Here is an 11,795-nt window from a genome sequence, read left to right on the forward strand (position 1 = left end):
TCCCGGGGCCGCCCCGGCGCTCCTGGAGCGGGGCTCCCGCCTGCGCCCCGTCTCCCGCCGTCCTCCGCTCCCGGGGGCCTTGCCCGCATCCCGCCGCGGCTGCGAGGCCTTCTCCTGCGCGGGAGCTGCGAAACCAACCCGGTACCGGGAAAAATAATAATGATAATATTGTCTTCACCTCATCCTACAGCTCATTTATTGAGAAAAGGAGGTAAAAATGAGGCAGACGAGGGTTTGGAGGTGCGGGGGTAAGTCTAGACGCTGCCCGCGGGGTTTAGGAGGCGTTGCTCGTTAACCCGCAGGACTATAACAAATCTTTCCACAGGCTTTATTAAAGAAAGATATTGCCGAGACGCCGTAAATAAAACCGCCCCGATAACTCGCACAACAATCCAGGGGCAATTCCATCCCCCCCAAAAAATCACCAGGCTCGTTATATTCTTATTTCTCCTGATATTCAAGAAGTCTCCTGCGCTACATGGTTTTTTGGTGTCTGCTCCCCATACTAATTTAATAAACTAATTTTAACACGGAAAGAAGCTTTGCATGATGCGGCAGGGAAGCAGGGAAGTTTTACCCAGCCCACTTAACACCCTGAGGCGCTGGGTAAAGTTTTATCCCAGAATTAACCGACATAGAAGCGCAAAAAAATAAAAGGGCATTTTCCAAATTATCGAGGACTTTCAGGAGGGGGGGAAAAAAAAAAAAAGTACTCAGGAGAGCAGCATGTGCGCGGTTAAGAGATTGTGGGTGCGGAGCTGGGCTTTAGGAAACTAGGAGGAGGTGTTTTTTCTGGGGAGGAGGCCGTTGGCCAGGTCCCAGCGCACCTCCCAGCGCAGGGCAGCTCTCTTCTTTTCGGTCGGCACAGCATAGGCGTTGGGGACGCAGAGGTGCTGTGGCTTGCTGGGGAGCTCGGGCTTGCAGAGCATCTGCTCCCGGATGCCCCAGCGCAGTTCTTGCCGCTGGTCCTCCCCCGGGATTCGGAATTTCTCCCATTCGCGTTTATATTCAAAATATTTGGCCACTCGGTCGGTTTTCCCCCGGTTGTGGCCCAGTGGCTCAAACCGTGGAGGAATGAAGGACTTGGGTTGTCCTGCCGCAGCGGTGTACCGAGAAGCAGGAGACCTCCGGCTCCCAAAATGCCCAGGAAAGGGGGGACTGTCCTCACAGGGCCACCGGTAAGGGGATTCATTGAGGGAGCTGCTGCTCGTTTCCATTTCCCCCTCAGAGATGCTGTCTTCCGGACCGGTCCTTAGCTGAAGCATTTTCTGCCTCAGGCTCCAAGCCTCGGCCTCGCTCTCCGGCTCGCTGGTCACTGACTCGTCAGAGACCTCTACTCCTCCGTCAGGTCTGCGCCTCAGCACCTTCCTTTTCATTACCAACCTCCTGGGTCCCCTCCGATCCTTGGAGGACAGAGGAAGGGCTGGCTGCACGTCCAAAACAGGGGAGGCCTCGGCGTAGGGATCGTCACAGGGACATGCCAGCTCCTCGCTGCCTCCTTGCTGGACATACAGCCGGCTCAGGGCCAGCACGGCTGCCAGCTGCTCCTCATCCTCGGGAGCAGCCCACCTACACCTGTCCGGTCCCGTCGCCTCCTCCATGATTTCCACCAAACTGGGTGGATCCTGCAAAATAAACCACAGTTAACTTCTTGCACTACATTCGAGCTGACTAAAGATGTAAAGAGGGCTCTGAGACTCAACTTCCCGGGTTCAGGGGGGTTGATTTAGGTTGTGGTGAATCAGATGGGAGTGCTGGCTGCACTGCTAAACCTCCTGCCACCAGCAGAAGGCTCTTTCCCTGCAGCAAATGGACACGCAGCACAGCCTCGAAGCTCCCTCTGATGCAACCCTTAAATTCCTGCTTGAAAACTACGCTGCAATTAATTACGCTATGTAGAAAGGGCTAATGGGATGATGGACAAACACCAGGCAGATTTGGTTCACTTTGTAAGTTCCGGGCAGATGTATTAATGATTTTCCCCTTGTACCCATTCTTTTAAAAACAAGGTATCTAGTCGTGATTTAATCTAGGGACATCCAAGAGGGTGCTTCCCTCCTGCGGAGGAGGAGGAGGCTCAGCACAGTGTGTTTAGATGTTGGCTGCCATAGCCCAAAGGCTGTTTGAGTCTGGCTACAGTAAACCTCAAGACCTGTGGTGAAAAGGCGCTCGGACCCGGTTTCCACTTACTACGCAGGTTTGGGATATCTTTATGCCGCGAAGCGGGTTTGAAAAATGCAAGTTTTAACCGTGCCGTTACGAAATGTTGGAGCAGATGGTGTGGCGAGATGGATGGCAGCCGTTAGCAGGCTGTCTGAAGTGTTGATGCTGGCTGAGCACAGTGCGAAAATGGAAAGGGCTCCGTGACGGCTCCGCGCCGATAGCAAAAGGCTAGCCGGGAACGTGCTGCCACTGCGCCTGGGCTGACGGAGCAGATCTGATCATGCGGTGGCGGCTGGGGGAAGATGAGCGATTAAAAAGTGCAAAAAAGAGACTCAAGTAAGATGAAGCTGTCCAAGCTAAACCCCCTTGGTCCTTCCCGTGCTCTGCTAGGAACAGAGGGGCTAAAAAATAACTAATCCACAGGTAACAATTATTTTACAGAGCAAGCCTCTAGGTGTAATAAAAGCTGAATAAAAATGCAATCCCCCTGATTTTCTTCTTTCTCTGCAGACCCCAAGGAGCTATCAGCAACTAACTAAGGCTCCAGACAGCGGCTATGGCCGAGGAGAGCGCGGCTACTGATCAAGAGCGACTCCTGAAAAGGGTGCAGGAGCTGGAAGAGGAGGTGAAGCGGCTGCAGGAGAAACTCCAAGAGAACAAGGAAGGTGCTGGGAGAAGAGAGGCTCCTTCAGCCCCTGGGAAAGCCAAGAAACGCCAGCAACGGCCGTTTGATTTTGGTGCCTATGGCCGCAGACATGTGGCGCTGAAGATTGCCTACCTGGGCTGGGGCTACCAGGGTTTTGCCAGCCAGGAGAACACCAGCAACACCATTGAAGAGAAACTGTTTGAAGCCTTGAAGAAGACACGGCTGGTAGACAACAGACAGACCTCCAACTACCACCGCTGTGGGCGGACGGACAAAGGAGTCAGTGCCTTTGGACAGGTCAGGATCCCCCTCCAGGCTTTCCCGGATTTTTGGGCTCCTGTGTGGGATGGAGATCCAATGGGATTACTGTCCCACGGTGATGAGCCAAGACAGCACAGATTCGATTTGTTTTTTTAAAAGCCATCAGCATTTAAATCTGAAAATGAGCCTGGTGATGGCTTGCTGCACACAGAATGACAATTTTAGACCCTCAAAGTGTTTATCAGTGATAGGTTCCCCCCCCCCCAGGGGCCTGTTTTGAGAGGATGAAATGCGTTTTAGGCTGCAGCTTCCCCAATAGCACTGCCAAAAAAGGGGAGATGCCCCTTCCTCTAGACGCACTTGTTGCTCTTCCTGTGCTGACTGCAGTGCTTGGCAGAGAGCTCTCAGCTGATTTAACTCACTAACATCCCCCATCCCAAAAAATCCAAGAATTGGATAGCTTCCTGCAGAGTCAGGCAGCTGAATTCCTGCGCAGAAGGGTCTGAAGGGAGCTTGCAGCTAGCGGAAGGGAGCGTGGGAGTGGGAGCTGGAAGGAGGGGAGCAGCCAGCCCGCTTGGTGGGCACAGAGCCAGCAGGCTGGCTGAGCCGTTGGGGAAAGCACAGCCGTTCCTGCGCTGCGATGGCTTCGCTGTCGGCCAGTCATCTTCCCTCCTGGCTCGGGAAGCGGAACTGGCTTAGGTTTTGCCTCGCCGGGGTGGTTTTCGCTCAGGTGGGTGGTCTGGTGTCCTTCAAGAGATGAGCCACATGAAATAAGGGCATGGGCTGCCTCTTCTTGTGCTGTTTAAAGCACGCAGGCACCTGTGGTGTTAATTAACTTGTTCCCACACCAGGTTTCCCAGACGGCCGGGCTGTTGCTGGACTCAAGTCATCACCTCCAGGGAAAAAAAAAAGCACATTATAGCCTAAAAACAGTGACTAAAGTTGAAGCTGTTTCAAGATCATTGCTATGTAGGCAGTCTGCAACTTTCTCTGTTTTATTAAAGGGATCCGTAGCATCTGCTAGAAACCTTAGCAGAGGCACTTGCAGCTTTACCCACAGGAAAGAGTGGTAAGATTGTCTGATTTAAGACACTTTCATCTGTAGGAGATCCTGAATTTATTTCACAGCAGTGTAGGAAGACTTGGCTTGACACGCTGAGTACGCCCATCTGCGATCTAATCCTGGCTTTCCTCATTTTGCAGGTGATTTCCCTAGATCTCCGCTCAAACCTGTTGGAGGGAAAAAAGCTAAATGGCCACGAGGGTGACTCAGAAGGCAAAAGCATGGGGGAGGAGGAGCTCTGCTACACCCATATTCTGAACAGGGTCCTCCCGCCTGACATCCGGGTGCTGGCCTGGGCCCCCGTGGAGCCAGATTTCAGCGCCAGGTTCAGCTGCCTGAAGAGGACGTACCGATACTTCTTTCCCTGTGCTGACCTGGACGTGGCCCTCATGCACACCGCAGCCCAGAGGTACGTGGGGACCCATGATTTCCGTAACCTGTGTAAAATGGATGTCGCCAACGGGGTGGTCAACTTCCAGAGAACGATCCTCAGCGCTGGAGTGACGTGGGTGGAGAGAGGAGGAGAAACAGGGCTGCAGGATCCTTTCCGTCTGTGCCAGTTTGAAGTGACGGGACAGGCATTCCTGTATCACCAAGTCCGCTGCATGATGGCGATCCTCTTCCTCATTGGCCAGAGGATGGAGAGCCCGGATATCATCAATGAGCTGCTGGATGTGGAGAAGAACCCCCGAAAACCACAGTACAGGTACAGAGAGCTCAGGAAAAACCTCCCGGGCTGCTTCTCAAAGCAATGGCTGCGTGCAAGTGCCACTGGCAAGCCACTTCTCTGCCAGCCTGCAAAGCAGTCTCTCACAATATGGAAGCAAGCTGCCAGCTGCCTCTCTGGGAGGTATCCGTAAGGATCCCAGTTTTCTTGCTCTCGGACAAGCTTTTGATGGCTTTAGTCCTTTGTGTTTGGTTAAAACTAACTCAGTTTTTATCAGAAAAAGGAGTTCTGTAAAAGACAGGGCTGTTTTTGGCAGAAAGGACAGGCTGATGCACTGTTGCGCAAGCCTTTATTGTCACAGCATCCCTTCAGAGAGCGACAGGTAACGCCGCCTCTCCTTTTCTCTAGCATGGCAGTCGAGTTTCCCCTCGTCCTGTATGACTGTGAGTTTGAAAACCTTCAGTGGCTCTATGACCAAGAAGTGCAGGAGTTCAACGTCACGCACCTACAGCAGCTCTGGGCCAACCACGCAGTCAAAACTCAAGTGCTGCGTAACATGCTGCAAGGGTTAGATGCTGCTCCTGTGGCTACTGGAAAAAGTAAGGGATGGTTTTGTGGCAGTACCTTGGAATTACAGAGGGGTGGGGGTGGGTGATATAAAAATGAAAGAAAGGGGTAATTAAATACATTGTTCAAACCACTGGTATTTTTTCAAATTGTATGGCAGGCCTGGGGAACAGCATGACCATCCTCTGGGGAGATACGAAGCCTCCGCTCTGCAACCAGGTCAGCAGCTTTGTGGAAGGTGTCAAAGCCCGCACCTACAAGCCTCTACTGGCCCGTCCCAAGTGCGAGGGGCTGGAGGCCCGCATCCGCCACTTTGTGCGGAGGGGCCGCATCGAAACCCCCCAGGGCTTGGTGGTGGGGGAGGATGGAGACGAGCAGCCCCCCGAGACCAAGAGGAGCTACCACAGCGGTGCTGTGGAGCAGCCTCCCAAGCGGGTCTGCATAGACATCGAGTGATGGCGATTGAGTCACCTCCATGGGAGAAGGGCAGCTTGCTGCTTTGCTTTTTTTTTTTTTAATAAAAGAAAAAAAAAAAGCCATTTTCCAGTGCTATTTTTATACATTTCAAGAGATGTTGTGGAGTGGTGCTGTGTCCTGGCCTGGGAGGGGATGGGGGGTGCCTCAGCCCCTCAGAGCCGCTCACCTCACTGGGGGTGGGGGTCCTGCTGAGGCCGGACTGGGCTGAGGCAGCCAGGGCCCGCCCACCCACCTACTCGTCCGCCCCACGGGGCCCACATGCCCCCCGGTACCTGACAGGGCCTGGCTGCTCCCGTCCTCCAGCTGCGACCGTTACCAGACTTCAACCGTCGCCGGCGTTTAAACGGCCGGGCGGGGGCGGAGCCCTCACCCGAGAGCCGCCCTTCGCGGCGGCCTCATTGGGGGAATGCGGGTGTCGCTCAGCTAGCTGCCCCCTTCCGGTTGGGCGGGCGGGCTGCAGCACCGCCTTCGCGCCGCCGCCATTGGCCAGTAAGGGGAAAGGGGAAGGAGGAAGGAAGATGGCGGCGGCGAGCAGCGGCGGGCTGCGGGGGTGTTGGCGGCGGCCCGCCGCGGGCCTGGGCCGGGCGATGCGCACCGTCTGCGGCAGCGGGCGGGCGGTGGCGGAGGCGGGGCTGCGAGCCGAGCAGCTGGCGGAGCAGCTGCGGGCGCGGAAGAGCGAGGAGGAGAAGCGAAATGTGAGCGATGCCACGGCTCGGTGGGGCACTGAGGGGCGGGACTACGGCTCCCGGCGTGCACCGCGCCGCTGGGGTGCACATGCGGAGCGGAGCGGAGCGGGGCCGGGCGGCGGGTCCCTGCCCGGCCCGGCCCCGGTCTGGGCGCTCCCCCGGCCCGGCTACCGGAGGGATGGGCACCGTCGTGCCCGCGAGTTTTCCCTCCCCGCCTCGCCCGGACATCGGGGCAGGAGCTGGACCGGGATTTGTGGGTGGCCGCCCCTGCGTGCGGCTAAGCGAGATCCCACCGAGCCGGGGGATGAGGTGGGGTTGCCGGGTCCGGCCTTCCCCTCTGTAGCGACTCCGCGCATTGCAGTCCTCCTCAGGAGCACGGCTGCGAAGGGAGGAGCAGGAGCAGATGGAAGATGAGTGAATTGTGGAAGGACACGCAGGAGCTGTGGGCGAAAGCTAAGAGCCGTTCATCCTCCACCCATGGTGTTTTGTTCTCTCCTCAGATCCCCAAAGACCCAGCGCAGAGGCGGGTCCGGGAACTTGCCATGCTGAGCAAACAGCTGCAACGGGTTCACCCCAACGTCCTGGCCAAAGTGCTCAAGCAGGCAACCGTGTACCAGAACGAGGAGATTGTAGTGATCAACAAACCCTACGGCCTTCCTGTGCACGGTGAGGAAAAGCTGGCTGTGCCGTGTCTGCACTGATGCTGTAGAGGGGGAAATGGAAATGCCTCCATGGCGCTGACAGGGATCTTCTGTCTCTGTCCTCCTTGCGCCGAGGTTTTCCTTCCTGGGGAGAGGTGCGGGGAGTTTGTCACTTTTCAATCACAGACTTTATCTTGCATTTTGGGGGTAATTCCAGGTACGCGGGGAGCTGAGCATCTCCCCTGATTGCCTTGTCTGTGGATTATGCAGGTGGCCCTGGGGTCAAGAATTGCATTGCTGATGTGCTGCCGATTTTGGCCAAGATGTTGGAGAACGTGAAAGCCGAACCCCTCCACCTCTGCCACCGGTTGGACAAAGAGACCACAGGCGTGATGATGCTGGCACGGAGCAAGGAGGTGGCGGAGAAGATCCGGCTTCTCTTCAAAACTCGTCAGGTGGAGAAGGTCTACTGGTAGGAAAGGTTTGGGTGGAGAATCGGCTTTGAAGGGCCCACAGGGTTTGAAGAAGGGGCGAAGGGACAGTCACCGGGGTGTGGGGACATGGGGCTTTGTGGAAGTGGTGTGCATTTGCTTATCTTCCCTCAAGCATCTTTTTATGGGACTGGGTCGTGGGGAAGGGGTATGAGGGGAAGGTTCCCTTCCTGCTGGAGCGATATACCCCACAGACCTCTGATTTCTCTCCCCAGGGCAATCAGCCTGGGGGACCCAGACCCCACTGAGGGCATCGTGGAGATCCCCATTGTGGAGAAGGGGGTGCAGAGCCACCAGTCACACTACAAGGTGAGCTGCGTGTCCTCTCGGACGCCATTCTGACCTCGCGCTCCCCCTCCCCAGCACCTCCCTCCTGCCTTCCTCACCCTCTCGCCACCCTTCAGATGACGCTGGCCCCCAACTATCGCCTCTCTCCAGAGGACGGGAAGGTGGTGAAAATCCGCAAGAACCGTAACGCTGAAAGCGCCGTGACGCGGTACCGCCTTCTGGCTAGCTCTTCCGCCTGCTCTCTGCTGGAGCTCCAGCCCATCACAGGTGAGGCCTGACCAGATGTCCCCAGGGTTGTGTCGGCTGTGGGATCCACCCCGGCTGTGCTTTCGATGTGGCTCTGCAGCTAGCAGTAGCACTGGAAGGAAATCGTCGTTAGACACGACTGAAATCCTTTTTGGGCCAAGGCTCTGGGAACAAGCCACCCCGGGGCGATGGTTTGCTGCTGGGTCACTCTCTGGCTGCCCGTGATTTTGGCACGGGGTTATCCAGCACTGAAGGTGGCAGGTGGGAGCCGAGGCCTGGCACAGCTGGTTGTCACATCTCTCCTCTTTCCCTTCCCTCCTCAGGGGTGAAGCACCAGATTCGGGTTCACCTGGCCTATGGGTTGGGGTGCCCCATCTTGGGGGATCACAAATACTCACACTGGAGCAAGCTGGCACCTCAGGTAAGGCAGGTCCTGTGTTGGGGGTGGCTGCCAGAGCCTGATCCAGGTCCGGGCAGCCCCTTTGTGTCCCCCAGCTCCCCCTGGGCCGGGGTTTTCAAGTCCCAGCTGAAGAGATGGGGATGTGGAAGGGATGTTTTCTGTGCTCACTGCAGAAGCTTCCTGAAATCACCTTGAGGAGGTTGAAGCTGGAGCAGAGCAAGGCTCGCCACCTCCCCCTCCACCTCCATGCCTACCGGCTCTCCCTGCCCCTGGGCGAGCGGATAGACCTCGTCTGCAAGCCGCCCCTCTTCTTCCAAAAGACTCTGAAGAAGCTGGAGCTGGACATCACTAATGACTAACGAGGCAGGATGGGAGTGGTACCATCTATCTCTGCATCTCCAGCACATGGTAGTGCTGGGTCCGGCTGCCTTGCAGCAGTGTCTGCTTTGGAGCCAGCAGTGTGATGAAGTCTACAGTCTCTGCCGCCTGCCGGAGAACCTCCTGTGTTGGTACCAGTGTTGCTGGCTTCAAACCAGGTACTTGCGTGTACTTCTTGGCCTGATTTGGTGGAGAAAAGTGGCTGGGCATGCCGAAGAGCCTCTTGTTCGGACAAACAAGGCTGGGTAGAAACTGGGCTTTGCCCAATCCATGTTTTGAACTTGTCTCTGAGTAATAAAAGATGCAGTTCCTGCCGCAGTGAAGGGTTGTGTGTCTCTCTGCACTCAGGCCAGGTGGGTCTCAGTCCCTGGGCAGGTTTGAGTGCGCCTGGGTGCAGTCCCCCCTGGTTTGAGGGCTGTCGCTCGTCCCTCCAGAGCTGTTCAGCAATATCTCTCTCCTATCCTGGCACTCTGTGCTCAAATTTGGAGACTCTTTTCATCTGAAAATCCATCGAAAGTGCAATTTGGCAGCAGCTGCGGGGTTTTTTTGCTGTGCTGAGAGACTGCGCGGGGAGTTCCCCGGCTTGGCTTGGCCGAGCAGCTCCGGGACTCCCTCTGCTCTGCGCTGCCAGAGGTGTCAGCGTGGGTTTTTAGGGAGCGACTATGCTGCCGGGAGAATCTTTTCTATCCCGCTGCCCCTTCTGATTTGCCTATTGCTTATTTCTAGACCCTATTATTGGGATCCCTCTTCCTTGGGAGCTGGCCTTAGAGCTGGGTTCCTTCCCCCGTGCCTCGAGAGGGGGGCAAAGGGAGAGACTGAAAAGCTGGGGAACTGCAGCTGATGTTCTGCCTCAGAATTGTAGCCACCAGCATTTGATATCTCCTGGCCTGTCCTCAAAAGCTCAGGGCTGGCCAGCAGGACTTTCCCCAGCCCCTCTGGCTGGTTTGGTTGCTGGAAAGGGCTCTTTGTACCCCTCAAGGCCACCATGGACCTGGCTGGAGCTTTTTGGTAGGATAATGCCCTGTCCCCTGCCTCCCCGCCCCTCATGCAGGGTGAAAATAGCTGGGGAGCCTCAAGCCCCTTCAACGCGCTACCAGAAATACATCTGCTTATGAGAGAGGGACGTAAAACCACGAGGAGCCAGGGAGTGGCTGTGGCTGGGGAGGAACGCTGCCTGCCCAGCCTGATGCTGTGGCTGCTGTGGGTTTTTTTCTATTTTGGGCTGTGCTATTTGCAAAAAGGCTTCCCCCTGTAATTACCAGCCGATTTAACGTGCCGTCTAAGCTGTCATTTGCAGCTGCCTGGTACGGAGCACTTGGCAAGCGATGCCTTCAGCCCTACAAAGTCTCTCCTCGAGCTGGTCACGCCTCAGACAGCACCAGAGCCCCCCAGCAGCAGCAGCAGTCGCCATCGTCTCTTCTTCCTCGATAGAAAAATGTCCCTCTCACACACAGCCGCTGAGTACATGCTCTCTGACGCTCTCCTCCCGGACCCTGGCGGTTCCCGAGCCAAGGGCCTGCGGTTGGAGCTGCCAAGTGATCGCCTGCTGAAGTTCGTCACTGTGGGGCTGCCCCTCTTCCTCGTCTCACTGGCTTTTGCCCGGGAGTTCTCTGCTGGTGAGTCGTGGCTTTTGTAACAGGGATCTTCGGGTCGTGGGCAGTTGCCGGCGGCGGTTCGGCTATCGCTGCAAAACCTTTGTGTTTGCACCGGTGTGGTCCGAGGCGGGACTGCCTGGAAATCCCATTCTAGGAACTGTTCTTTCTTGGGGATATTTATCAATTGTTTTTCATGGTCACTGGAAAGCCTGGGAACAGCCGTGCTAAACCCCGGGACCGGTGGTGAGTTAACACCCCACCTCAGCTGCCTGTCCCCCGCACCTTTGGGTGCCGTGGGGTTGTTTCTGAGGAGGAGGGTGCCGGCAGGGTGGCTCGGGTTGCAAGGGCAGCATAGAGGGTTGCATTGATGGTGCATTGCAACGTCAGGCTAAATCTGGCCTTGGCCGACGTGCCGCTGCTGCCCCTGGGGATTTGGTTTGAGACTGGTTTCTGGCTGGTCTCCAGTTCCCCTCACTGTGTACCCACAGCCGTGCTCTGAGGGTTTGTGTTCAGGAAGCGATGGAAAAGTCCTCCCTGGAAAACGCGGCAGTGGGGACAGACAGCTACAAAACGACTGTGAAAAAGGCTTTTTTTAATTCAAAGTGATGCCTTAGATGTAATCACTCTCCTGTAACGCATTGGCACCCGGCTGTGGAGCACTCGCCTGTGCTTGCTGGACCTCCATGGCTGAGGTTCAACCTTTTCCTCACTCTAGGCTCACAGATCAGCTGCTTCTCCCCAACAACTTCACGGGGAAGCAGTCCGCCTACGTCGACACGGCTTGCTGGGACTCCCTCATCCACCATGGTCTCGACGCCGAGGGACACACCGTCACCAAGTCCCTCTGGGCTCTCAAGGTGTGGGCAAGCTCGTGTCTGGGTGCCCTCAGGTCCCCCCTGGGTGCGCAGCAGAGGTGAAGCAACTCCGCACTGCTTGACACCCACTTGTCTCCTTTGCCCAGGTCTTCCCCTACTCGCTGCTGGTGGTGGCAGTGCTCATGTACATGCCTTACCTGCTGTGGCGTTACGCGGCCATCCCCGCCCTCCACTCTGACCTCCTCTTCATCATCGATGAGCTAGACAAATCCTACAACCGCTCCGTGCGCCTCGTGCAGCACATGAGGAAGGTCCAGCAGGCCAGTGCTGAGCCGGAGCGGTTCTGGGAGGAATACGAGAGGTGAGGCCACTGGGCAGCCTTGACTGGTCACCATGTCCCTCCGAAGTCCC

At 56.5% G+C, this 11,795-nt stretch overlaps 4 protein-coding genes across 4 annotated transcripts; 3 read left to right on the forward strand and 1 right to left on the reverse strand.

Annotated features, from left to right (window-relative positions):
- Positions 1 to 332: 332 nt before the first annotated feature.
- Positions 333 to 1,601, reverse strand: HYLS1 (HYLS1 centriolar and ciliogenesis associated; the record flags this gene model as incomplete). Its single annotated transcript, XM_082009858.1, has 1 exon — positions 333 to 1,601. The coding sequence occupies one exon, from the start codon at positions 1,599 to 1,601 to the stop codon at positions 774 to 776; it is 828 nt and encodes a 275-aa protein (XP_081865984.1). The 3' UTR covers positions 333 to 773.
- Positions 1,602 to 2,719: 1,118 nt separating this feature from the next.
- Positions 2,720 to 5,884, forward strand: PUS3 (pseudouridine synthase 3; the record flags this gene model as incomplete). The annotated part of the gene is made up of 4 exons (XM_082009888.1): positions 2,720 to 3,106; positions 4,274 to 4,839; positions 5,209 to 5,399; positions 5,528 to 5,884. 4 exons carry the CDS (start codon positions 2,720 to 2,722, stop codon positions 5,821 to 5,823), a joined length of 1,440 nt encoding a protein of 479 aa, XP_081866014.1. The 3' UTR covers positions 5,824 to 5,884.
- A 478-nt stretch (positions 5,885 to 6,362) lies between these two features.
- Positions 6,363 to 8,955, forward strand: RPUSD4 (RNA pseudouridine synthase D4; the record flags this gene model as incomplete). The annotated part of the gene is made up of 7 exons (XM_082009902.1): positions 6,363 to 6,539; positions 7,031 to 7,196; positions 7,442 to 7,643; positions 7,878 to 7,971; positions 8,067 to 8,217; positions 8,520 to 8,617; positions 8,770 to 8,955. The coding sequence occupies 7 exons, from the start codon at positions 6,363 to 6,365 to the stop codon at positions 8,953 to 8,955; spliced, it is 1,074 nt and encodes a 357-aa protein (XP_081866028.1).
- Positions 8,956 to 10,409: 1,454 nt separating this feature from the next.
- On the forward strand, positions 10,410 to 11,749 carry PANX3 (pannexin 3; the record flags this gene model as incomplete). Its single annotated transcript, XM_082009920.1, is given in 4 exon segments — positions 10,410 to 10,590; positions 11,285 to 11,302; positions 11,305 to 11,426; positions 11,531 to 11,749. Coding segments are annotated over 4 exon segments (540 nt in total).
- Between the last annotated feature and the right edge of the window lie 46 nt (positions 11,750 to 11,795).

Source organism: Phaethon aethereus (assembly GCF_964289735.1).
Source record: "Phaethon aethereus genome assembly, chromosome: 23".
Classification (NCBI taxonomy): domain Eukaryota; kingdom Metazoa; phylum Chordata; class Aves; order Phaethontiformes; family Phaethontidae; genus Phaethon; species Phaethon aethereus.